The 27,509-nt window shown below is 42.7% G+C and overlaps 1 protein-coding gene across 7 annotated transcripts in view; it reads right to left on the reverse strand.

The window, feature by feature from the left end:
* Window positions 1-2,943: 2,943 nt before the first annotated feature.
* KIF13B (kinesin family member 13B) overlaps window positions 2,944-27,509 on the reverse strand; it is a 135,606-nt gene continuing 111,040 nt past the window's right edge. For 4 of the 7 annotated variants that reach the window (XM_051614370.1, XM_051614372.1, XM_051614374.1 and 1 more), the window contains 6 exons: window positions 23,822-23,939; window positions 22,702-22,835; window positions 15,091-15,153; window positions 13,618-13,680; window positions 11,062-12,085; window positions 2,944-8,167 (listed from right to left, as the gene is read on the reverse strand). In XM_051614370.1, coding sequence (XP_051470330.1) covers window positions 7,875-8,167; window positions 11,062-12,085; window positions 13,618-13,680; window positions 15,091-15,153; window positions 22,702-22,835; window positions 23,822-23,939 — 1,695 coding nt within the window. In that variant the 3' untranslated portion in view covers window positions 2,944-7,874. The remainder of the gene's footprint in view (window positions 8,168-11,061; window positions 12,086-13,617; window positions 13,681-15,090; window positions 15,154-22,701; window positions 22,836-23,821; window positions 23,940-27,509) is intronic. The other 3 variants (XM_051614376.1, XM_051614375.1, XM_051614373.1) reach the window with 2 other exon arrangements.

Below are 27,509 nucleotides of genomic sequence, written 5' to 3' on the forward strand. Positions count from 1 at the left end.
CTGTCTCCTGTATGGGTGGTCTCTGGGAGGGGTGAAGATGTGCAAGGCAAGAAGGTGCCCTTCTTTTTTGCGAACCTCTCCCACCAGGCTCCAGGAGCCTTGAGAAGGACCACTGAGTCCCATCCTAATGCCAAAGGAGCTGTTGAGGGGCTGCAGGGAGCAGACTGTGGGACCATTTGATATTAAAACTGAAGCTGGGGAAGGGGCTGGAGCACAAGTCTTGGGAGGCAGTAGGAGGTTGCAGCATGGGAGGTGCAGCATAGAGGCAGGAAAACTGCAAATTTGTGGTCAGGACAACTTGGATCCTGCAGCTGAAAAACTTGACCCCGTTGCCTGCAGAGCCCTGGCTGCAGCCTCCCTGCGGTGCTGCTGCTGAGGGTGTCCTGCTGCTGGGCTGTGTGATGGGCTGGGGGTTTGGGCACAGCACTGAAAGGTAATCTTACAGATTAACAATGTCTGTAATTAATGTAGTGGAGGTGAATCAGCAAACTAAAAAATCCACAACTGATAAATTTAAATTCAACCAACCCAAGACAAGTTACAAACTCCTCACATTGCAACATCCCTCCCAGGCCCTTGTGACACCAAGACATGCCTGTTACTTGGCAAAGCTGCCCCATGCTCACCTTGCTGCTCACACCTTGGGTGAAACCACCTGGGACAGCACTGAAGGTTCTCCCTTCACTCTAAACACCTGCTGGTGCCTGAGGAGGGGCTGTGGTGGTGGGACTGGACCTGCCATAGGCATGGAGGTGTTGGTGAGTCACACCAGTGTTTAATGGAGCCTCTTGCTCTGCACCAGCCTTGTTTGCAGGCACGAGGTGCTGCCAAACCACAACCCATGTTTGCCAGCCCCTGCTGCCCCAGAGCTGCCCCAGCACAGGGCAGAAACGTCTCCCTGTGTGCTGGGCCCTGGGTGTGGTGGGAGGAGAGATCCCAGGGACTCTTCTGCCTTGCTGGGGGGCTGTTCTGCAGGTGGGGAAGCCTACAGCCACCCCTGCCAGCTCAAAGGGCCTCGGAGCAATGAGAAACCCAATGGACCAACCAGTGGTTCAAGGCAGCAAAATGTCCTTGAAACTCCCACGCCAGATAAAGTTGGGGTTTTGTTTTGTTTTTTTGCTCTTTGGCAACATTTTTCTCCAAAATACAGCTTCATGTTGGAAACAACTGGCAGGGTTTGACTTGGATTTTTATTTTTGGGGAGTGGTTTTGGTTTACTTTGTGGTGTTTTGTTTTTCTTTTTAAGCAACAAACACTGTGTTGATTCCACAATTCCCACTGAAATTCATTTAGCAAAGGATATTTTTATCAGTGCTGTCTTGCAACCAGTGCATGAAAATACAGCTGTTTGGGTTTGTTTTCTTTTTTCTCCCTCTCTCTTTAAGCCATTTTCCTTTAATGTTTTACCTTCTGAAAAAAAAACAAAACAACCTTCGGCTGAAGCACAGGAGTCTTTTGAAGTGTCTGTACTTTGTTCCAACCTGGCTCTTCCCGGGAGGTGGGTGTAACACCTTCCCTGCTCAGCAGCCCTGTGCTGCTTTCTGTTCTTCAGCCAAAGCTGGTTTTAAAAGGTACCGATCAAAACGAGCAGGAAAAGGAAAAAAAACAACCCCACAAAGAACAGCTTTTCCCATCCCCCCACCCCCCCCCCTTTCCTTCACATTTATACCACTTTCATTGTCCTCGTCTTCAAGCCCTTTGCTACAACAGTCAAGCGGTGACAGCAACAGAGGCGCTGGAGTTTGGCTGGAGGAGCCAAGAGGAGGACTGGGTAGGTTTTGCATAGGGACACATATACATAGCTATATTTATTTGTTTTATACTTTTTTTTTTTTTTCCCCCCCCACCTTTGGCCACCAACCTGTGACACGTGGTTGGTTGTTTTGGTATTTGTTGTTTGTTTTTTCCTTTCTTAAAGATGCACCCTTACCATCTGGATCGCTGGGGGTGGGGCAAGATCCAAAAATAGGCTGGAAGTGGAGCTTTTTGCAAAGCACAGGCTCCAGCAGGTATTTGTTGGGCTTTTTGGTTTTGGTAGTGGTGGTGGTGTTGTTGTTGGTATTTTTGTTTTGTGTTGGGTTTTGTTTGGTTGGTTGTTTTTTTTAATATCCAAATGGCACTTTATTGCATTCCTGGTTTTCATCAGTGAAGCAGGGAGAGGCCTTTGTCCTTCACCCTCTGCCCAGGGCAGTGATGGGACCTGCTCCTCAGGAAGGAGCTTTGTGCTGTCACCTGGTCACATGGGGGAAAGGCCCCATCAATGCCACTCCTGTGCCTCTACATGTGGGTCCTTCCCCATTCCCCCTCAGGAGCCCCATGTCATCAGTGACAATTAAAAGAAAGCTTTCCCCTGCCTCAGGAGCTCCATGGACCCATGGTCTGTGACAAGGATTCCCACACCTGAGTGGCTGCAGGCAAAGGGCTGTTTTCCTGAGAAGGGAGGATGGAGGGAAAGTGAAGAGTTTCTGTCTGTTGATGCGAAGGTCCCTAAATTGCGGGCAACAGCCCAGAGTGTCTCTCATGAGGAAAGGTTGACAGAGCTGAGACTGTTTAGCCTGAAGACTCAGAGGAAACTAGATTAATGTCTGTAAATCCCTAAAGGGCAAGTGTAAGGAGGATGGAGCCAGACTCCTTTTAGTGGTGCCCAGTGACAGCACAAGGGGCAATGGGCACAAGCTGGAACACAGAAGTTCTGAACATGAGGAAAAACTTCTTCACTATGAGGGTGACAGAGCCCTGGAACAGGCTGCCCAGGGGGGTTCTGGAGGCTCCATCTCTGGAGATACTCAAAACCCACCTGGATGCAGTCCTGTTTGATGCCTTCTGGGCAATCCTGCTTTAGCAGGGGGCTTGGACTGAATGATCTCTAGAGGTCCCTTTTAACTCCAAGGATTCTAGATCTAAACACTGTGGTGATACAAATGGGATTTACGAAGCGCAGACTTCTCGGCTCTAAAAGATGTTTATTCAGGTACTGCAGGCTGCATTGCATGTATAATACAATATTACAGTAATTTAGTATTGTACAGAAATAATTAAAAACTTTACAGCTCATTACAAAGTATCTTTGGATTTTAGCTCATTTAAAGTACATGGATCGACACAATAATACCACAGTGTGAACAGCCACTCTTTATATACAGACCCACTACATTTACAGAAATCAACAGAAAGACAAGCTGGAAAAGGCTCTCCCAGGACACAGAGGGTGGTGGCGGTGGTGGAAAAAGCAAAATGTAGGTTGGCTGCAAGGGGCAGGGTGGGCAGGGAGGGACAGCCCCAGGACAAGGATGTCTCCAGTGAGCCCCGGGGTGAGGTGGGAACCCGTCAGTTCACACCCTGCCGGCTGGAGCGCGGCTCCTGGATCGGCTTCCAAATGGGTTTGGCAGGGAAATGCAAGGGGGGGAGCAGCTGCCTTCTGCTGAGCAACAGTACCGCTCCTGTCAAGCAGGGAAGGCCGGTGGAGGGGAAATGTCCTCCTCACACCCTCCCGCTCTGAGCCAGGCTCCTCCCTGGCTGGGGTTATGGAGCCCTGAGCCACGTCCCTGCTGGCTCCGCAGTGGCCTTGGGATGCCAGAGCCAGGACCAGGCTGTGCCAGGCCCAGGCTGTGCCAGGATCGGGCTGTGCCAGGAGGCTCTGCTGGTGGCTGAGCCCAGGAGAGCCAGGGCTGGCAGCAGCAGCCTCGCCTGGGGAGGAGAAACACAACCAGGGGCTTAGGAGGAGGGTGGAGAGTGCAGAAAACCAAAGACAGATAAAGGAGAGCCAGGAACAAGACACTCATCTGTGACCCCAGGTCCAGGGTGCTCTGTGGAGTGACCAGTCTGCACCTTTGCTTATCATGAACTCCCTTTCCTAAAAGCCAGGCACAGCCCCAGGGCCAGGATGAAACCCAGCCCCTTGCTGTGTGGGCTGCAGATCCAGGTATAAGGCACTGTGAGAACTGGACTTCTTGTGCAAAGTACAGGCAGTACCAGCATAGGGATCACATGAGCATCAACACAGCAAAGACCCTTCAACAGGTCCATGACAGTACAAACAGGTCTGTTCAACAAGCAGGCTCGTCTCATACAGGTTGTCATGACTGACAGGCAGGACCTTGGGGGTTTTCTTGGTGCATAGGAGTGCAAACATCCCACCTCAGGGGCAGCTTCCATCTCAACCACAGGCAAAACTCTCTTCTTAAGGACTCGGGCAGTATTACCACACAAAACTTGTTTCTATTAGTTCTCAATCTACATCATTAAACAGCAAAGACCCAAGGTCCTTGAACTGAAAAGGTATTATTTTGGACACAGAGACCAAAACACTGAGAGCTGAACATAACACAGGAAATAAAACCCAAGAAAGTCCCTCCAAAAAATAACATCCTCTTGGCTGACTCGGAGCAAACAACACAACACTTTGAACCCTGCGCCCTGTGAGGAGGAAAGGACCTGTAGAGCTGAGGACACAGGTCCAGACCATTACATTTCCCACCCACCAACACAATTTTCTAGACTCAGAACGTGAGACCCACCCACAGTTCCAGGGCTGCAGAAAGCAACTTGCACCACCGAGCAGACACAAGATGAGACGCTCGCTACAAATGACAGTTCCTGCATTAAATATTCTCCTCCCCTGTATAAAGTGCATTAAAATCTTGGAAAATATGCATAGCTATTAACATGCCAGCCTCAGTTGCTGGCAGTTCCAGTTAAGAGCACCTCCTCCTTTATGCTGAGTGTAGAGTTTTTCTAATGTTATCAATAAAAAATAAATATAACCTTCATTATGGTTTTAAACTGGTTTCTGGTTAGTCAGCTTAGCTGGTGCAAAGTAACAGATGGCTTTGAGTAGAGGGATGTGCACTCACTCTGCCAAAATATTAGAAAACATCCTTAGAAGAAACCTCACATGCCCAGGGAAGCTGGGGTGAGGAGCAGGGAGTCAGAGAAATCCTTGAAGAACATCCTCATGGCCAGATTTGACTTGTTGGGCTTTCTGGAGGTTGTGTCACATCAGGGCGATTCATTCAGGATGGCTTCATTTGGGGGGCAGGTGTCAGGGTGAAATTTGAGGAGAGGTTTAGTTTCAAAAGTCAAACAAGATGGTAAAAACCAAAAGCTATGAGTAAAATCCTCCCTCCACCAAAGTCAACCATCTCCGTTAATGGAGCCACTTTGTCACACTAATCATCCTCTGATGTTTCAAAACACACCTGCCATATTTAAGATGTTTGCTTCCAGAACAATTTATCCCAGAGCAGACAGCGAGTACGTTCTGTCCAAACCACGCTTCAATCCCCTCTCAATGGGCCCAGCACGGGTTTGTAACATGACTGAGGGTGGGGGGAAGGGGAAATTCACCCCCTATCAGGCGATTGCAGCATCCAACCACGTGCTCCACATGTGCAAACACTGAAACACATCCTTACGTGGACAGAGCTGTAGGACAAATACAGCCAGAGGAATTTATAGTGGGTGGCATAAACAGTGAACTATTAACCCAACTGCCTCCTGCTTCCCTTTTGCTCCTCCAACTTCGGTACCTTTGCATCCGTCCCACAGAACTCCAGTCTTCAGAGACAGTGGTGCAAGGAAAGAGGCTTCAAAAGTACCTGGACAGGTTCTTGCCTTCATATCTCCTCCAAAAGGGCCACCTAGCAAACATCAACACATTTTAAAGATATCCCTAAATCCGGTCAATGAAATGCTGAGACTGAAAAGCACAACTCTGGGTGAGGGGGCTGTTTCACATTAGCCAACTGTCTGCAGCACATCAGAATAAAGTGCAATTAGAAAAAAAGGAAAGATGGATTTTAGAAAACTTACAAGGCAGTAAAAGAGGCATCATATTAAATTAGCAGGTGGCCTTTCATCAGCAAGACTCATCAGACCCCCAAACAAAGTCGTTTTGTGGCATGAGTCATGTCTATAAAAAGTTACAATTTTAAAAACCAGGATTTTAGTGTCTGAATTCTTTGCTACCGTGTTTCTCCCGTCCTCTTGGCTTCAACGGACAGGAGCTTCGTGCAAAGGAAAAGGAGGGAAAACTGTACACTAAAAATCTCTTTAAAAGCTGGTCTGTACATGTTATAGACTGAGATTTCTTTATGAAAATTTCAGAAACACTGAAACTATTCACACAAAGCTGAAAGGATACACGAATCCCTGGCAGTACTCTGCATGCTGCATTGTAACCCATCCCGCTTATTTCTGCTACAGATTAGTTTCTATTTTAATTTTATTCCTTCTGCATAAATGATATTAATTACAGTAAATCAGCATAGTTACCTCCTTTGCTAAGCAACTCTATCTCCTTTGATGGCAATGTCTCTTTCCCTTGGACCTCTGAACCAGATGGCTAAGGCACTTACATACTCACATGCAGCACGACCAGCGACTAGATACGTATTAGAGTTTAATCATTAATTTAGCATCCTAAATATTCCCCACGTAGATAAAACGTCTATTGCTCAAATTGTCCATTCCCCTTGTGGTGACTAAACAAGACATCAACAGCTCAGAAAATAAAAGTCTGTGGCCTTTCTTGATTTGTTAGAAAATGAGCATGTGCACGTTGGTCTGCACACACACAGCTAGACACCCACATAGAGTCATCACAGGTTAACTTGTGCCACAGGCAGTTAAAAACTAGCAAGGGTGACCAAAAATAAAATAAAGTTTTATAAAAGCCAGCCCAAACCTCCCACTTCCAAGAGGGAGAAGAGTTTTGGGGACGACCCTTCCTCTGTTCAGCGGGGTTTGTTGTGCTGGGACGGCTGAGCTGGCGAGGGAGGCACCTCCTCTTTGGATTGACTGGTGCTGGTGGAGCTCCTCTGTGCAACATCAGGTGGTGGGTGATTGTGAAGCGCAATCATTTCGTATTTAAAAATAATAAATAAAAATAAATAGGCTGGGTTAATCCCGTTACAAGGACAGAGACCCCCTGGCTTTACAGAACGGGTAAAAATCCAAAGGCTGGGTGGGAACATGGAAGCACGAAGTGCTGGTATCTGCAAAAACCCTCTTGGCCCAAAGGAGAGAACCAACGAGAAGAAGGTCCTGCTGTGCTTTGGGGCAAGTGAGAGAGGGGATCCTGTCATGGTGAGAGCACATGTTAAACAGATTACAGACAGCAAACTTAATCAACTCCCCTCTTTCCTGAAAAGGGATCAAAAATATTACAGAGGGGGTCATGGGTCCTCTCCCATTCCCAACAAATCAACTAGAAAGATTGTGCTGATTTCCACAGAGAGGGATGATAGCACAGTAACCGAAACAGGCACTGGTCCCAGGTCACATAACCAAAGAGCTGTTGGTTTTTCAAATAAATGGAGTTTTTGGTTCTTTTTTTGCCAAATAAAGCTTTACTTTCCCTTCTCTGCTTGTCTGGAATCCTTCTAACCTTGCCCTTTCACCATGTATTATGTGATATGGCCACATATCTTATAAAATTAGAATTAAAACTGTTATTTTAGGGAGGTTTTGTTGTTGTTTTTTTTTTAATTGCCAGTCACACCAAGAGAAGCACCGGTGTGTGGGTAGCATTTTGTAGCTGTTGGAATGCCACACCATAATTTCAACAATTTATGTGTCTCTTCCTTCTCTAAAAGTTGGAAGAGAGCACAGCTTACACCCACCCACCACCACCAGCTCTCACCAGCTACCATCAGTCACAGCCGGAAGCGTCACAATTTGTAATAGGAAACGAAAGACATGGAGCCAGCACCATGACAAGGCAAAGAATTAACACGTCAATCATCCAAAGCAGAGAAAAAACCCCTTCATTAGTGTTTGCCACAAACTAGAAGTTCACAGGGTTGGTTTAGCTTCCCAAAGACCTGCTCCCCTGGCTGTGCTGCAGGGTGTTTGCTGAGGCAGGCAGGACCATCTCAGTTTGCCCAGGATTTCCTGTTCTCTGCAGTTTTCTGGCTCCTCTCCGGTCGTAACGTGGATCCTCCTTCTGATTTTGCCAGGGCTGTGAGTGAGGCCAGGTTGGAGGTTGACCCTGAGAAGCTGCCACTTTTCCTGTTCTCAGCAGCGACTCCTCCTTGCAACCTCAAGCCGGCGCTGCGCCGCCGGGCTGGCCCGGGGGCCTTCTTCACCCTGCCTGGTTTCACCAGCAATCCGTAGCCTGGGTTGCATCTGAAGTACTGCTTCCCTCCAATGGAGCCATCGTTCTTACCTTGGACAAGAAGAGAAAGGAAGATGATGGGACCAGGGGTGATGGTTTTAAACTGAAAGAGGAGAGACTTAGACTGGATGTGAGGAAAAAAGCTTTTACAGTCACGGTGGAGAGACACTGGCACAGGTTGCCCAGAGAGGTGGGAGATGTCCCATCCCTGGAAACTTGCCAGGTCAGGTTGCACAGGGCTCCGAGCAACCGGATCTAGTCAAAGATGTCCCTGTCCATGGCAGGGTGGTTGGACTAGATGACCTTTAAAGCCCCCTTTTCACCGAAACTATTCTATTATTCTATTCTATGATAGAACAAGTGTTTTTTATTGAGAACCTATGGTGTTCTCCTAGGAGGACACAGGAAGAAGAAAGCAAGAAGAAAATACTGAGATGGAAAATCGCTGTTCCCTACAAACACACTGAGAAAGTAAACACCAAGGAGCAGAGAGCACTATGGGCACTACAGGACAAAGCTGGTACAAGAGGAAACAAATCCGATGATCGATACAATTACTGATATAAAGACAAGTCTTTCAACTACCAGAGGAGAAGAGGAATGGGAGCAGCCTGCTCACAGGCATGAAGGTAAAAAACCCCAAAACATCAGCTGGCTTTATGTCTGGTCATGATATAAGACTAGAAGAAGCAGCTGCCTGTGACAGCAGAAGGCTGGGCTAAATTCAGGTGGCTCCTAGCTCCAGTGACTCCAGGACACTTCACTGCCAAACACCAGCAAAGCCATTGCTTGGAGACAGTTACTCTGAATGGGACACTCCACCTTCTTCCTCCTTGCTTGCTACACATGGGAATTCTTACATTTCACCAAAAGTGTCAAATAACCAGTTCAGCACTGGACACCTTAGCAAACTATCAGGAAGGAAGAGAAAAAAAGCCATTTAAAAGAGCTTTTGGTTTTCTGAGTTGATGAGAGTCTGAAGTTGAGAAGTCTTACTGTTTCCATGTCATAAAAACTCCCCAGAACAGAAAGAATTTTTTTACATGGATGTTGTTGAGATCTTTCTATTCCCCTTCAGATAATTTAGAATTCTCATCAACATTGTTCTGGGTACCAGAACACAGACTATTCCCATCTTTAAAGCGAATGTGAAAAGATACAACAGCTCTGTAAATGACATCAGGTCACCCCCTTCTCTCTTTTAAAAACTTAAGGGCCTTTCTCTCTAGCACCATTACCACATTGGGTCCAACACACCCTCATGTGGCCAAGAATTTTGACTTCTACCCCTGTTTGTGTGTGAAAAATGTATAAGTTTGTGACCTTATTTCCCAAGTGAAGCTCCAGATGTGCTAGAAGCCAGTTATGCTCCATCAGGAACTTAATCCCAGCGGAAATAGAACGGGGAAAAAACCCACTTAGTAACATCAGCAGTTGAGTCTTCAACAGACCAAAAATCTTGTAGCTTTTTGAGTCTTCCACAGACAATGAAGCTGATGCTTACTGGGTATGTGCAAACAGCTTTACATAATTAGCACTGTGGACAAGATCAGCCAGACAGGGAGGGAAGGTGACTTTCCAAAATTGAAATGAATCTGTAAATATATGTTGTGTTGTGGTTTTTTTTCAATAAGCCAAGTTCAGGACTGAGAATTGGGTCTACAGCTCTCGAAGGGATTAGGGCTACAGTTTGCCTTCCAGGATGGCAAACTCCAGAGGGTTTTCTGAAACCAGCTGAAAACACACCATCCAGTTTAGCTTTTCTGAGCACATCATGTGCAGGGAAGATAACTGCTCATTTAATGGGAGTTCTGGATCCTTGACACAGTATTTATCTGGATGAACGGCTCCAATCCCAGGGAAGTGCGAAGCAGAGACAAGTGTGGGCAACTCCCTGGGACGTGCTGATGCACCAGACAGAGCCTGCACTGCAGACTTGGAATGCTACAGCTTGGTTAAAAGGATTTAAATAAGGAGCTTTACATGCCCTTGGTAAACCAAACCCTCGTACTGTCAAAGGCAGCCGTATCTACTGCTTGGCTCTTGAATTTTCCACTAGCAAGCCCTGCCTTTCCCCAGTCCTGCCTGCTCTTGGAAAAAAACAGTCCCATGGAAATGGACATGAACCTGTAGAGGAAAGGAGCTGTGAAGCCTGGAGGTCCTGCAGAGAACTAGTGCCAGCCATCATCTTTCTTTCATCATGTGCTCAAGTCCCTGTTTTTCTGCATCATACTACAAAGTCATGCAAAAAACAGAGCCTCCCCAGGAACAGCACCTTGGTTTCCAAAAATTACGTATTAGAGCCCGAATTCTGGGAAGTCATAAAGAGTCAGACAGGAATGACACATCAGAAGCTGAAAGAAACCTTAAATCATCTGTATGTCCTGGTGGTCAATGAATTATTATTTCCTACTAGTTTTTACACATATAAATACACACAGAACCACACAAATATAGTATTTTGCAATCTTACAGCTTATTTTAAAATAGCTTGTGAGAGACTAGGTAACCTGTTAAGAGACTTTTAATCATGTTTAGCCTAAATATTCCTTCGCTCATGTGAATCCCAAAACTCATGTTGAGCTTTGTTCACCCTGATCCTCAGAGCAGAAGCCCAGAATAAAACTCTTTGGATGCAAGGCTTGTCTCCTGCAACTACAGACTCACTGAGCTGCACTGTAAAAACAATCCTGATTCCCACCTCCATTATAAGAAGCCAATGAAATAACTGAGAAAGGACACGATACAGTCAGATGTCTGTGAGACTAAGTTTACAGCAGCAGATTGGGAAAAAGATGATAGCAGGGAAAGATCTTCTACATTTCCCTTCTCAAAATGCACCCAGTAATGGCCAATGAACCCCCTCCTCATAAAAAAGCACTGAAATGAACACAGCAAACTCAGGCGTGCTGTCTGCTTTACACCTGGAGTAGATAATGTTTTACCTGAAGGTAAATCCAGTTCGACACCAACCCATGTTCCCTCTTGAAAGTCTGTGGGTCCAATATATCGGACGGTGCCCATCTTATTTGCACCAACTGTGACATATTCTCCCTCCTTCAGCCACTCCGGAATTTCATTGGCATCTTCAGAGTCAGAAATCACCTCCAGTTTTTCTTCTGCCATCTCTGATCCATGATGGTTCAGTCCACGGGCAGTGGAGGTGCTCTTTTCTCCTTCTTGCTGCTCTTCGGTGCTCAGTGAACATGTAGGATCTGTCCCCAACATGCTTGAGAAGGACTTCAGCTCTGACGTCTTCACTTTCTGGATTTTGAAGGGGGAGGCTGCAACACCGGGCTGGGATAACTGGTCGGGATGAACCTGTGGATTGGGAAACCCCAGTTCTGAAGCCCCAGAAGCCATTTCTTTTTTCCTAGCTTGTCCTGCTGACTCCATGGATTGTTTGGATGACAGCTCCTTCTTGAGAGTGGAGGTAGAAATGAAGGTTTTTGCATCAGTGGCTACAGAGGCACCATGTGCCCGCTCACCTGGAGTCACAGGAGATGTGCAAGGTTTTGATTTCAAAGCATCGTTTCCATTCACTTCGGTGCCGTCTTTAGATCTGGCGTGAGCACCTTGAAGGCTGGAGGGTGGAAGACTCTCTCTCTTAGAACTAAGACAGCTTTCTGAAGAACTGTCTGAGTGCCCTGGCATGTCAGAAGAAGAGACCTGAGCCAGAGTGGGAGCTGGGAAGTCACTCACTGCAGGCATTGGACCTCCTGGTTGAGCCATGGCATCACTTCCCGCTGCAAGGGCTTCGGAAAGGGTGGCTGTCGAGACACTATGAGAAAAGTACCCACTGGAGGCTTCACTCAGAGGACTGGGTGGTCCTTCCTGGGAGTCCTGCACATGGGTGTCTCCTGTGGGCTGCTGCAAAGGCACTTTGGGTGTCTTTTCCAGACTCTTGTCTGCCTCAGACATCTGCACTGGAGTTTCAAATGGCTGTTTCCCTACTTCTTCTTGGTTAATCTGAAACAGAAGAGGACAGGGATGGTGGAGCTCTGTTATCCAATATATCTGGGCTAAAAAGATAGATACAGGGCCTCTGGGAAGTACTAAGGCCTCTAGCTTATCTAAATCCCTGTGTAGCTGCCATCTCCCAAAGATGCAAGCTGATCCCAAGTCAGCTTTGCAAACCTGGTAGGATTGTCAGCTCATTTCTTCCATTAATAAGAAAAGTGTCGACCAAAAGAAATACGTCCCCCAATATTTACTGAAAAATTATTTATATTACAGGAATGGTCATTTGCTGTTTGAATAGCAGGATTTATATGAAATGTGAAACAGCCATGATCTATAAGTCTCTCACAGTTATTTGGCTTAACTCTCAGGATTGATAAATCACACCTCTCCCACTAAACTGTCATTTATGTCCCTGTTTCCAAATGCCATTCCCACCTCAATGCCACAAGCACCACACACTTTCAGAGTATGAAATTAACTGCACCTCATGAGATTAACAGCCCATTTTAGTGATGTATTTCTTGGCTGTAAAGTTTTCTAAATCTGATAGATCAATATCTTTTGCCAGCACATGTACTCTAAAAGATTAGGATGTCTCTAAATCTCTTTGGGAGAGAGGGAGGAGGCTTCTAATACGGAGGGGGAAAAAAAGTGGTTGGAGGACAGCAGATTTGTACATGTCCTGTCTTAAGTCTCAGGTGTACATTTTGTTTACTGTTCAAAATTTTGATTTTTATCCCATATAGCAGTAAATTGTCCCGAAGTACAGGACTTTCCCTTCTTCTGAAATCCCTTTTTACTGGAAATGTAAGTGGCATTTAAAGAAAGAGAGATTTGACTATATTACAGGAATTCCAGAACCAAAGCCTAGCTTGCTATTTCTGAACAAAATGTAAAACAGACAAGTTTTTTTAAATATTCCTGTGGATTATAGACATATTTTAGCTTTTCTATCGAGAGGGTGGTGTACACATAGTCTCTGGAGCTCTGCTTTTTCTTTGGGCTTTCCTTTTAAGCATTCAGATAACACACATTTTGCTAAGACAATAAAAGCACAGTGGGAGAAAGCTGCTTTGCTATTCGTAAGACTGAAGTTCTGCTGAACTGTGTGAGATCTTAGGGTCTATTTTCTCTCCAGCTTAGCAAAAGCCTTTTTTTTTCATGCCTTTTTTTTTTATAATGAATTGGCTTGAAATGCAAAATTGAGAATTAAGCTCAACACTCAGAATAACAGACACATTCTGTTTATAGAAAGCCTAGCAATTTGCCTTTTAAAGCAGCAAAACAACTAAATCTTAGCTAGTTAACTGCTAATGCAATCATATAATTAACTAGGCTTTTAAATACAGAAGCACAACTAGTCATATAAGGGGAGACTTTACCAGGACCCAAGAAGACTCAGCAACACACACTGCATTTCATTGTCTCAGTGCAGCAACAGAAAAAGTGCAACAGGTTTTAAGTAGCTACCCCAGCAGTTGCTTTTGCCAGGCACGTGAATATGAAGATTGCATCATCATATCCTGGGATGTGCTCACCTGTTTCATCCTTGCAGCACTGGCATCAACACTGGCAGACTGAACCATGATTCGTGGGACAGCCTGCAGGAAGGAAAAGACAGTGCATCATTCTGTTAAAAGATTAAACATTGTCAAATTGGTAAACATTAAAACTTAGACAGGAAATTTTGGAAGGACAGACAAACTGTTGTCATGCAGGGATGGAACATGGCTTTTTATTGCATTCTGACAACATGCTCTGAAGGGGCAAAAACCTGACCCAAGGCATCCCTGAAATGTAACATGTAAGCAGCTACAAGTACAAATGCAGAGTGTGTCCTTTTCATTTATGCAAACAGACTGAGCAACCAGATGATGAAGAGGCCTGAGATCACGACAGTCTGACTAGTGAAATCCTTAACTTCCAATCCCTCTCCAAAGCTCTTCCTTCATCTCCAGTATCCTCATTCAGTCTCGCTTTTGCTGTTATTCACTTTAACTCAAAGAGGATGCCAAAACCAAAATCTGTACATGCACTTTTCAAAGAGGGCACCAGCACTGCCTACTAGAGTGAAGACTACACGTGCCCATTTGCTAATCAGAATATAGTGGTCCTGTGCCAGAAGAACCACTTCTGTATCTTCTCTTTTATAGCACAGGGTTTGATATGAAGGCATTGACAATAAATGTCCCTCACTTGCTCGTTGTTCAGGTTTTATGGTGAAGATACGGAATAATCACTCTCCTAAGACTAGAACAGCAAATTGTGACATTTGACTATAAATCTTAGGCTGTCAACTTGGGCTGTCATGCACTGTTGACATTGAGGGGGGAAGAGACCTCCAGTTCAATGGAGAACCTTGGGAAAAAGAAGCATGGAGAGGTGAAAAAGGCAGGAACATTTCTTCAGTGCTGTTAACTACTGTATGGCAAGTGCAGGTTCATACTTTCAAGGAAAGAGCTCCTTAAGGGCAACATATTATACAATTTGGGAGCAGTCTCCTTTTTTCTTTTTTCTCTAAGGGACTTGAGAGCTCCTTCTGTAGGAATACACAGGCAGTGCTCATCTCTGAGACAGCTATTTCCAGAATTCAACAATCTGTTTAAAGAACCAAAACTCTCCAGCTGAAGAGTAAGGTGCTCTTCTCTTGCATCCTTTTTAAGTATAGCAAAGCAGGACTATGACTAATCCTGTCTCCCCAAAAAAATAAACATGGGATAAAAGAACAGCTATTATTTACACAGAGATTGCCAGGCATAAATAAAACCCCTGTTGTTCCAAGGTAGAAATGAAAAAAGACAAAAGATGGACAAAACCCCCTACAGGTTCTCAGGTGGATAAAAAATAATTTTTTAAAAGACATTAAAGCTTCAGTTCAATAAAGGAAGGCAGGAGAGGAGGGGATTGCTTGTCATTAAACTTGCTAACTGAAAGTACACCACTGAAGTGGGGTTCAGAGCAAACTGGCTTCATCTCAGGTGCACAAGGTATTAGCATTTTGAAATCCTTACTAGGACACGCACTGGGGCTCTGGGAAGCAGACGGTGACCCAAATCGGAACAGATCAATGAAGCCTAAAAATAAACACAGCTTTAGGGCTCGTGATCCAGTGGTTTTCAAACACCTCATACTCCAGAACTCCAGATTCCTTTGGAATAAAGTGTAATCTTTTAAGACAAAAGTATTAACCTGGAAACAACTATAGTTCTGACTTCTGACTTGTCCAGAGGTAGCTTAGAGCAATGAGGTGAATAGTCTGACTCGTCCCAAGTATTAACTCAGACGTGCCAGGACAACTCGATTATTTTAACAGTCAAGTGTTTCACTTCAAAAAAGACTAGAGAGGAGAGGGATTAGCTTTCTTGTGATAAAAGCCTGCAAATTTTAGGTTTAATGGAAGCTTATCACAGAGTTAAAGGGAGGCGAGTATTTGGCAGAACACTTCTTCTCTCCTCTATAACCATTTTTGAACCATGGGTTGCTCCTGGGTTAGTGTATCGTGGGCATGCAAAGCTAAGCTATTAAATATCGCTTTTTAATCAACAAATAACTGTAGTCACAAGGCATTAGGGCTAATCCCTAGGCAGGCACTTCCATAGCACTTTAAACCTTTTGCAGAGGTGCAGCTGAAGCTCAGTGAGAAGCCATGGCTCTTGGATTATCCTAGTTAAGTATCTCCACGGCCCAATGCTAAAAGCACTCATTTTGGCATCTCAGAGAGGTAGTGCAAAGGAAAAAACACTGTTCTTGTTGCTTCCACTCTCCTGTTTGTGATTTGATATAGCAGGGGAAAGTGCCTTTTTTTTTTTTCAGCAGATCTTGAATCAGAAGCTGAAGTCAGATCCAGGCTCTGAGACTGGGACCATAACACAACTTGATCTTCTTGCCCCATCTTCTCCCACTATACGTGCCACCTCTGGAAAGTGCTGAGGTCTGGCATTACTTATTATCCAGAGATAAGCACTCAGAATTGGACTAAGAAAGAGTTTTAAAAGATATTTCTCAGTTCCTTTGATTTCCTTTTCTTCCTTTAAAACAAGTAAGGAGAGGAAAGTGTGGGGGTTTTATCTCTCAAAAACCTTCAGTCTTCCAGCACATAACTCCATGAAATCTAAAAATCCAGTTGATATCAAATAGCAGAAGAAATAAAACTGTTACACTTTAATCATTCCTCATTAAGTTCTCCTCCTGAAAGGATGACAAATCTCAAGACTACAATAACTTTGCCAAGCAATGTTTAGAAAAACATGGAGAGAAAAGCAATTATGAGAAGTGGCACTTGCCCAACTTTGGTGTTGACAAGAAACAGATGGGCAGAAACACCCTCACTGGGGTAGCAAGAGCACTAAAACAAATCTTTGTTATGAAATGTAGTCAAGTTACTTGGGGGGAGATACTGAAAACAATGTGTTTGACTCTCTGTGAAGACATTTACTGGATGAAAAACATTTCTGAACTGAGAGCCAAATTCTGCCACATTAAATGTTTGTAGATAGCAACTGCTAAACTAGACATATATATTTACCCAATAGCAAAACATGACCCTTGTAAAAGTGGTAATTTTTTGGCACAATTTCTTTAACCAAGCTGACAAAATATGGAATAAGAGAAAACATGAAAGCAATTCACTTTAAAGCATCTTTGAAACTTTGTAGAACAAAAATTTTCTTTTTCCTAAGAGCTGCTATTTTGTACAGTGGGTTTATGAAGACTTCTGAGAGGAGTGTTTGCACAGTATTTTCTGGTGAGATAAGAGGTCAGTTTGCACATACTCTGATGTGACCAAAAGCCATGATGTCTCTACTAGTGAGTATCATCATCTAGAAACCCACCTGGTACGTTGGTGAGCTTGAACCAGAAATGCAAATGTGCATCTCAACCTGCTTAGAGGCACAATTAATCTGAAAAGAACTCTTTCATACCATATATTACATCTATACAATGGCAACCTCTTCAATGAGCTCATAAAACCACCTTTGGTATTTCTATGTCATGAAACATTTTGTAAAATGCCTCTGACAATAGTGACTGATGAGTTCAGTACAAAGCCTTTTGACTTTTTATCACTGGATGAAAATCCTTCAGTGTTAACACCCAATGTGCAGAAGGTTCAGTGGCAATGAAGGGAACAGACTGGGCCAGTGTGTACAAGAATTATCCTCCAATCTCCAGAAATGGTCTGGCCAAGGTCATAGCTGATGCAATCCTAAAAGGACATGATCAGAAAACTTCCACTGCTCTTGTCTATGCTTTACCATCTGCAGACAGGAGTGACTGAGCTCAAGGACTGTCACATTGACAGTATTATGTTCACATCACCATTTAAATGCAGCTATTGGAAACTTCTGCATCAGGGCTTAACAGTTCCTTCATTAAATGGAGATTTCAATCAGGTTTGAGCACTTGGGATAAAATACTTTCACAAGACTTACACAGCAATGCAGTAAGAATTCTGAATCCCCTAGTACATAACCAAAAAAGTTGAATCCATTTTTAATTCCCCTATTTTAAAAAGGTCCCCACCCAACAATATTCCTCTCTGCCCTTAATTTTAAAATAATTTTAAAGTCATTAATCATTCAAATATAAAATCTCTCCCGGTAAAAGTTTGTTTACTGTTATCTCAGTGATGGTTTGTTTTCTTCTCAAAAGACACTGTGGATTTAAATATTAAACAAACCTCTTTTGTTCCACCTTCCACATGTGGAGCATCTCAGCCTGTAACAATACTTCTGGATTCCACATTTCTAATATACTTTATGCAAAATTAACCACACCATTTTCTATGCAGTTAAATTATTTCACTCCTAGGTCCAGGCAGATTAAAAGGGTAATTCATAACCATTTTCAAGTTAGTTCATAGAGAAGTTTCACTGGTTTGCTCTAAGAACTTTAAAAGCCAGTTTTCCATACTTATTAAAAACTACTTGTGTGAGGGTGATAGTGAAAACTGAATTCAGAAAGAAATCAAAACACTAAACTCAGTCACAAGAACTAGAAGCACATGAGCTCAGCTGGCCATAGAGGATCTGTTAACCTAGGCTGATTAGAGCACCCAAATGATTCTTTATTTGAAACTCTGGAAAAAGCTTTCGAGATTTTAAAGAAGGTTCTCTCAGGCCACATTATTTACATTTGATTAAGGAATGTCAGTTCTAGCAATTATACTATGCACCATGCACATCCATGAAACTGCTATTTTTTAATGCACTGCCAGAAAAAGGCTTTTGTCTATTTAGATAGCTTTTCATTAACTGCCTTTCATTATTTTTTAAGATTAATTACTATGTCTGCATCAGAAGGTAAAAGAGAAAAAACTGAGAGCTGCTCCACGTGTCACATGTCTGCATTTTCTACAGCACAAAACAAAAATTAATTGCATTAGCATATGAAAATTCAAATATATATTTTTTAACATAGCTGTGACTCTGGAGCTCTCATTTAAGCCACGTGCTAACAGAAAGAACCTTGGTGGATGCTCAAATGTCTTGAGTATGAAGGTGACCAATATCCACTTAGCAAATGCACACTGGTCAGAAGAATGTGCTTCTGCCACAGCAATGTCAAAAAACAGAAACTAAAATTTAAAATGTACATTTTTAATGTCACCACCCAAAGATGCCCTAAAATGTAATTACACGGGCAGTTCCTGGAGATCAACAGGGTCATAAGGTAGAGGACAGTAATTCTGCTGGGTGCACACTATGAAAGCCTCAGCATGTTAATAAAAAAATGTCAAGCTTCAAGAGCATGTACATAATATAATTAAGCACAGAGAGAGGAAACACTGATTCTCCATCCACCTGCATATTTTACACAAGTATTTTAAACTTTTCCCCATCAGCAATAAGGCTTGGTAAGGCTTTAAATCTTGCACACTGCAGTACTAGACTTTTTAAAGATTATAGACTAGGAAGACAAAAAGCAATCCAGCAGCCCAGAAAGGTTTAAATTGTTGGCTTTTTTTATTTACAGACTACTGGTAATTAATTTAAAGGCATCAGATAATGAAGAAAATAGGCATTTTCTAACGTAAAAGTATATAAACAGCTTCATCAGAAACCAATCTTTTAGGTACATAAACAGCTTCATCGGAAGCCGTTCTGCTAGTTACATAAAGAATCCTATTATGCCAAATTAATTCAATCTAACTAATTAGAGAGCAGGAAGTTCTTTCAATTATTTTATGTGCTGTCTGAGAAACACACTTGAATACGAGAGCAGATTTCATTAATTGCGGTTCATTATTCTCCAGATTAGTTACTAAACTTGCATCAGAAGGTCAAAGACAGCAATTCTGTTAGCTGCCACCACCTTGACTGGAATGTCTCTGCATTTCTGAGAGGCAGGCAACTGCTGCCCACAAACAAAAACAGCAGCAGGAAAGACCATTTTGTTGAGATCACTTTTCTACGTGCTCGCTCACTTTCAGGTCGATGCCAGCGTAAGCAAAGGTGTATGACTGAGAGGGGAAAAAAAAAAGCAAGCTGCTAAAATAATAAAAAAGGTGTTTTCAGAATGAGTGATCAGAACTCCATCTTCTGTTTACTGACACAGAATCGGAGATTCAGTAATGCATCCACTCGGAGAGCTGCTTAGTCATGATGAACTTCAGTTATAAACTTGGAAAAAGGTTAAGTACTGCTCCTCTGGAAATGATGCTTAAAAGCACTGAAATCAACTTAGCCACGTACAGCCATCTAACCCTGGTCATTTAACTACAACATACTGGAGATTTAATACATGAGCTGGGCCTGCCATCTAGTTCAAGCTGGTTCACCAGCATTTTTCCAGAAAGGGTTTTAATGACGTTAGATTGTTAAGTACTCTCAAACAATGCAGCAGATATGGATTGAAAAGGGAGTTTGACAAGAACTTTGGAAATCCTCTTTCATTGTGGTCAATGTAGTTTGATGAACCAGAAGAAAGTAATAAAAGGATCTATTTAAGCTTTTTGGTATTTATGTTCAAAAACCTGTTATCACATACCTGCTTGTTTGCTTTTAGCCAGGAAAGGATTATTTACATCTTTTAATTTGCTTTGCAAAGCACTCCTCTAGTAATTTCTATTCCTGAACCCAGCTCTCCCAATGTGGTGTACTTTATGGCAACAGAAGTCCATCAGTTCCTGGTTAGGGGTAAAATTCCTTTGCAATTAACAGCCGAAAATACTTTTGGCTTTGGTTCCTTATACTTTTTATAGCTTACCACCTACTCTCACCTTGCACATTCATTTATGCCACTGTGTATGGAAGTTTTATTCTTCCACAGAACAAAGATGCAATGTTCTACATTGTCTGAGCCTCAGAAATACAAATTTTTGTGTTTTCCATTGCATAGTTCACTACAGTTATGTCAGAATTACAAGCTTTTCTGTTTCACTCTGGCAGGTTGGTGAAGGTGTTAAAGCTGATTGCCAAATACTGACCCCCACAGCAGCCCCATCATCCACCCAGTACAGTAGCCATTCATCATCATCATAATTTAAATTCTTCTGGACACATTTGCATCAGCAGGCCATTATAAAGAAACAGCAAGAGAGATGACAAGGCATGATATTTATGATCTTAAAGCCACTCTCACTACAACAGCACGTATTTATTTTTTGTGCTGCACAGAAGAAGCTGTAGCTAATTCTGTAGCAGTTCCTTCCATTTCTGCTCTCTCCTATGCACTGGGATTGCTAACAGGAGTGAAGAAGCTCTGCTTCCTTACTGACAGAGCTGCAAAGAATAATCTAGAAACCTCTTAAACCAGTGAGGTGTATTCGTAATACAACTAACTTGTTATTTTACAATTAAAAGTAGCAAATAAAGATTTCATTTTATTGTACAGATCCAGTGGTCATGGGAAAACTCTGGTTGCTCTCCAATGCAACCAAACATTAAACCAGCACACACTCCTGTTATTATATTAGCTTTTACTTTTCTAAACCAAAGCAGAAACAGCGTTTTCCCTCCTATTAAAAATGGTTGTGATCATGATCTGGTTATTTGAGTTTCCATAGTAGTCCACAATATAGATTAAAATATGTTTAAGTAGATGTCTGTGTAGTTTAAAAACTGACTTCAAGACAAATAATACAAGACTGATCTTGAACAGTAGGAAGGAGTGGGAACAGGTGGTTAGACTACAGGCAGGAAATTAGGCCTCGTTTGTCATCTCAGCTCTCATTGATTCAGTAAGAATTCAAGAAGCGGCCAGAGGCTCTCACTGCAATTGTAAAGAGCACCTATGTGCACCTTTTGATACCCAAATACCTTGAAGAAAGCCACTGTCTTAATTTGAATTCCCCACATTTCATAGATGAGGAAGGTTATATGATCCCAGTCTCACCACTAAGGCTGTTGGAAGCAAAAGGCAACAGGAAATTGTAAAGCATTACATTAGGTAATAAGATCTGGGAGTGAAATTTACTTGTTCTATTACATTGCAGAGAATAAAACTTCAGTCAGACTAAAAGCATTTTGAACCTGCCTTACTTTTATTTGTGCTAGGTCTGCCACAAGTTACTTTAAAAAATATTTAAGGGCTAGTGTATTTATTTTTGGCCTGTTTATTTTTCACTGTACTTCTACAATGACAAAACAACTTCCTGTAATCCTCAGACATAATGGCAAGTTCAGTTGTAGCAAACAATGGAGCAGAAAGTCTGGATCCAATCACACACACACAAAAATAGTTGTTTGGGGATTTTAGGATTTGCTTTGCTTTGTTTTGAGAAAGGTGTCCTTTAAAACATTTGTCTGCATATGAAGAGGTATGGAAAGGTCTAAGTTAACTGGTAATGTGTTTCCAGAACCCAAGGATAATGAACAAGACAGCAGAGTGAGCTGAATGGTTAACAAAGCCCAGACAGAATGGACTTCCACAAACTTTAACAAGGGAGATCTGGCTCCAGATTTATCTTCCTAATAGTTTTTTAAATCTTCCAGATTTTCCCTATACAGGACTACTCCTGTATAAATGAACTACAGACACTCAAGCAAAGGAGCAAATATTCTTTCTAATGGCATTGTGTATTTCATCTCTTTTCTTTAAAAGATGGTGGTGTTTTCTAGCCTGCTTAGCCATGCATTAGCTACTGCTCAGAGCACAGAAACCACATGTGGAGCAGGTGGAGTTTTGCAGCACAGCATCCAAAAAAAAAAAAAAAAAAAAAAAGAGCAAATGCTTCTCTGGCATGTGGAATAGATAAGAGAATGAACAAAAGCAACTGTCCAAAGTACAGAGCAGACGGTGAAAGGTGACATGAGCTGGGGCAAGGGGGGAACGGTGTATGAAATAATGAATTAAAAATAGAATTACATTTTCCACTTGGCAATACACAAACAACACTAAGTGCACTTCATAAATTTTACTATTGTTGCTGCAAGTGGTATTACCATCAATCACACTGGTAGTGTACTTGGCACTTTTAAAAAGCCAAGTGGGCTGAGTGTATCAATAAGTTTAAACAGCTCCACTATCTCTGGACAGAACAGAGGGGAAATGCATCACAAGGCTTTGCTATGACTAAAAGCTTGGTTTGCACTACAACAACATATAAAATAGCACTTCGCCAGCAAGTCTAACAGCACTCACCAATATTACTGCAGAGCCTATTTGATTTAATTTTTTACCTGCTGTGCAAGAGGAGAGGTCTGCCTGCCCTTTTTTTCATCTCTAACAGGAAAGAGAGACTTCAGCAGCTTTGGCATCTGAGGCACAAAGGACTTTACAGGATTCAGATAGGAAGCAGCAAGGCTACTAATACCTGTGGGAAAATTGAAAAAAATTAGAACACTTATGCTTTGGGGAAAAGAAAAAAAATAACCCCAATCCAAACTCCCCTAAAAATATTACAAAACTATTATTATTTTAGGCTAAGATGACATTTTCTAGTGGTCAAAGCATTAGCCAAGGAAAAGCACTGAATGCTTGTTCCTCTCTTGAAAGGGATGTATGAATTTGGGTAGGTCTTAATCTGTGGCCCCAGCATGCAGAATTTTTTTTTTCACCACATATGTGCAAAAAAGCTTGTTGTTTGGAACTGGAAACATAAAATACTTTATAACTTGTAGAAGCAGGGGAAAAAAAAGATTAAAAAAAAAAGGAAAATGGTGAAAGGATGTCCATACAGCACACAATTTTAAGGACAACTAGAAAACTTACTAGAAATAAAAGATGAGAAGATCCAAGTAAAGAAATAAAAGTTAGGGGCATCCAACTCTCCTTACTCATACTGCTGTTTTTTCTACACTACTCCCCCCTTGAGAAAACCTAGTTGGAGATACAAGACATGACTATTTTGTATCTTCACACTCTCAGTTACATATTAGGCACAACAGCTGCAAAATAATCTATTCAATTCCCGTGCTACTTATTTTCTAAAACATTAGCTACCTCACTGTCTTTGCTGTTTACTCATGTAACAAACAGCATTGTCTGAGCCCAGCTAACTTTTGACTTCAGAAACTGAGCTCCTGAGATAAGACTGCATCTTCAGACAACTATAACTAGGTGGCATTTAGCAGAACTAATAATAAGAGTTAAAGGAAAGGCTAGTTGGAATAGCCCTGAACCTGAGTAGCTTTGCCACAACTGCTAAACATTCACATAGAGGGAACTGCATGAACATCGCTCTGGAGAAGAAATTTCTCTGCATCTCTGAAATCATCTCAGCTTTATCTGACATTCAGGAGATGTGGTAACTTCACTCCATTTTTATAAAAGCTGTTTCAGCTTAAGGAAAGCCCTTACCCGGATCAGGAGAGTGGTTTTGCTGTGCAGAGCCTGGCAGAGAAGTACGAGATGGACTAATGCCTCTACTGGAATTTGTGGCACCTTGGGACACATCTTGCTGACTCTCCCATCGGCCCTAGGGGAAAAAAGAAGTTGTAATTTTGAAAGTTAGCTCAGCAGCAAGAGCACAGCAACACTTACATACCACGCCAGACTGCACAGCCCCTTTGCAAAGTTCAGAATGCACAGAGCTGAGGAAAGACCCTTCCCCAGAGGCACTTTTAGTTGAAGCACCTGCTCCTGCACAGATAAGCAACCTCAGCTCCCACCAGCATCAAGGCACATAAAAAATCTACTTTCAGACCTCAAAGCTAGAACAGTTCACTCAATTGTGCAGCTTGTTTTAGATGTTACAGCCAGGTAAAAAGAAAATAGCACTGTCTGCCCAAAATTCCTAAATATTTTGCAGATCTGCTCAGGAAGTGGTTACCAGTAAAACCTGCATATGGGAAGTATCAGAGAGAAGGGGTGAGGACAGAGCTCTGAAAAAGAGAAGAAATATAATCTTAGACCTAAAGGCTGGACACCAGTGCTTAGGGTCAGATAATGGATGAGCTGATTAGATCAAGAGGGAACAACTGTGGTAGTGCAATTTATTTATTTTTTTAACAGCCTAGAAAAGACAGAGATGGAATACACACAAGAACAAGCTGCAGGTACCAGGAGCCAAGAAAAAGATTAAGTAAAGACAGGTTAGAGTTTTGACATGGTTAATGAAGATGAAACACAATGATTTTCAGACCTGCAAGAGCCTGAGTGTAGATGAGGCAGGAAGAAACAGTGATGGAGCAGGCAGTAGGCCATCTGCCTCCCCAGGGCCCGAGGATTCTCTAGCTGGGTTATCACATGGATCCCAAGAGAACTACACACCATTCTGCGTGTGGGTTGTGATTTCTCTCGCTTTTGCAAAGGTCCACTGTGGTTTTGCATCTTTCATCTTCACCTTATGGATCAGAAACTGGCTCAATGACAAAGTTTCTTGGCTAATGGAGAGGATCTCCAAGGTAATATTTCACATCAGTGCACGAGTGTCAAGAAACTACATAGCCAAATTGTTTTTTCCCTAACTCTATCATCTTGAGATGTAAAATCTTTTACAGATTTGCCTGCAATGATTACACTAAATGATTGGCCAGAGGGTGTCTCTGCTGAAAGTTTCATGAGAGTACAGGACAGCATATTGCTTCATGGAACTGACACTGTGTTAGGTGTGTGGTGCTGAAAAGCCAGCACTGAAATACATGTGGTTACCCTGCAATCTTCTGATAAAAGCACACTCACAATGCTTGTTAAAGCAGTTCCTTCACACTGCCAAAGAGCAGGCTCTAATGAAGCTATATGGTGCTAATTTACTTAATTTACAGGAGATGTAAAGGCAATTAAGTATCCATTTAGAGAGCCTGGTCTCAAATGCTACAAAAAGTCTTGATGTCTTTTGGAAAACTGTTGCTCTGTTCAGGCAGCAGAGTGCTCTCAGGACTACAAGCTTGCAAAGTTTCATCTTTCCAGAATCAAGAGGTTGCAAAGACAAGATAGTGCAGCCAAACTAATATAAATTGAATTCTGATCCCACTTTTGATAAAAAGTTATTGGTACAATATCTGTACTTGCCTGGACCATATTGTATCTCTATCATTTGTCCTTTTCAAAGACATAACAGAGGGAGAAATACTTTCACAATACAGCAAACATACTAGAAAGGAGTCACAAGGAAAGGACAGAGCTGCTACATCCCAGATCACAAGTTTTGGGTATTTTTTTCCTGGGGGAAGAGGTGGAAATGTGCCTTTTTGAGAAGCTTCATGCAGTTGGATGCAAGGAAATAATCCAACCTTGAACAGAAAAATGACAGTGATTGTCCCCCTGTATTCAGCACTGGTGAGGCGACACCTGGAGTGTTGTGTCCAGTTCTGGGCACCTCAATTCAAGAGACATATCGAGGGGCTGGAACGAGTACAGAGGAGGGCAACAAAGCTGGTGAAGGGCCTAGAGAATAAATCTCATGAAGAATGCTTGAAGGAGCTGGGAGTGTTTAGTTTGAGAAAGAGGAGGTTGAGGGAAGACCTCATCAGTCTCTACAACTACCTGAAAGGTCATTGTAGAGAGGTTGGTGCTGGTCTCTTTTCACAGGTAATTAACGACAGAACAAGAGGGAATGGCTTCAAGCTGCAACAGGGGAGCTTTAGACCAGACATTAGGATTCATTTTTTTCATAGAAAGAGTGGTTAGACACTGGAATAGGCTGCGCAGGGAGGTGGTTGAGTCACCATCCCTGGATGTGTTTAAGGGTCGTTTGGATGTGGTGTTGGTGGATACAGTTAAGGGGAGAACTTTGTAGAGTAGGGATGATGGTTGGACTCAGTGATCCCAAGGTTCTTTTCCAACCTGAATAGTTCTGTGATTCTATGAAAACCAAGTAACATGCACTTCTGCAGAGCAGCACCCATCTTCAGACCTCCACTGGCTACCATCAGTACTGTTAGATGTAGAGGCAACAGGCGCTGTTTCCGTGAAGTAACCTTCGGGATACCTGAAGACTAATGGATGTCACAGTTGACTGGAGGCAGCCATCCTGAATGTCAAAACTGATGTAACGCAGGCTGGGACTAGCATTAATACCAGGGGTTTTGTTTAGTCTTGTATTTTTGATGACTTTAATGTTTAAGCCCTTCTTGAAAGCTTCCTGCTTTATCAGCACGGATGACAGAGCTGTCCTACCCATTCTTCAAAACCCCAACTTAAGCATTATCTTTGACCTGCAACTCATTTACATCTTACACAAATCAAAAAGTCATGCCTATGTCTGGAAATTTTTTTCCACAAGATGCTTCTCTGAAACAGCCCTTTCTATTTCATTCCCCAGAAAGTCTCATTCAGGCTTCTGCTGTCTTAAGTTTCAGCTAGTGCAGGTTTCTTTCAGGTGGCCTTACCACAGGCAGTCTTGCCCCTCCTGTATCCATTCCAAATACTGCTTTACAGACTGCTTTCTTATCCTGCCACGTTGATAATTTCTTGGGTTGCAGCAGACACTGAAAGCCAGGATGGAAACAGCCAACAACTTCAGACTATGCCCAAAACTGTCCTCCCCTTTGGATGTGAAATGTTTCCTGAAGTCTCCTTCTCTAGCTCCCACTGATGTGTTAGTTTGCAGTAGAAGAGTCAAACAGTGAGAAGAGAGTTCATGCTCTATCAAGATGAGGAAAATATCTCAGTATTTTTGGATGCACCAGCTCAGTGGTGCTGAAGGAGTTTAAAAAACCCCAAAATACTATTTGGTGGGAAGTCGTAACAGGACTCAAACTATCTTGAAACACTCTTTGGTTTTATTGCCTTCTGGTCTGCAATCAGCCTGGTAGATGTTGGCATTAAGTTAAGAGAAAGAACTACAGGAGAGTGCAAAGCATCTGAAGGCCTTTTTTTGGAGGGTATAAAGAAGTTTGATTAGTGTTACTTTTGGATCATAGGGTAACAACCCACTTACTAAAGACAAATGGAAAAAGGTGACATGCCTTAATAATTTTCTATTTATAGGCCAAGTCTAAGTGCTTCTGGAGACCACAGAGACATAAGAAACAGCTATTATTACAGGTAAGTTTTCTAGCTTACTAAAACACTGGCTCAATGCAGGTAAGGAGCAACTGAATCA

The sequence above is a fragment of the Apus apus genome, chromosome 3, assembly GCF_020740795.1.
Source record: "Apus apus isolate bApuApu2 chromosome 3, bApuApu2.pri.cur, whole genome shotgun sequence".
Classification (NCBI taxonomy): Eukaryota; Metazoa; Chordata; class Aves; order Apodiformes; family Apodidae; genus Apus; species Apus apus.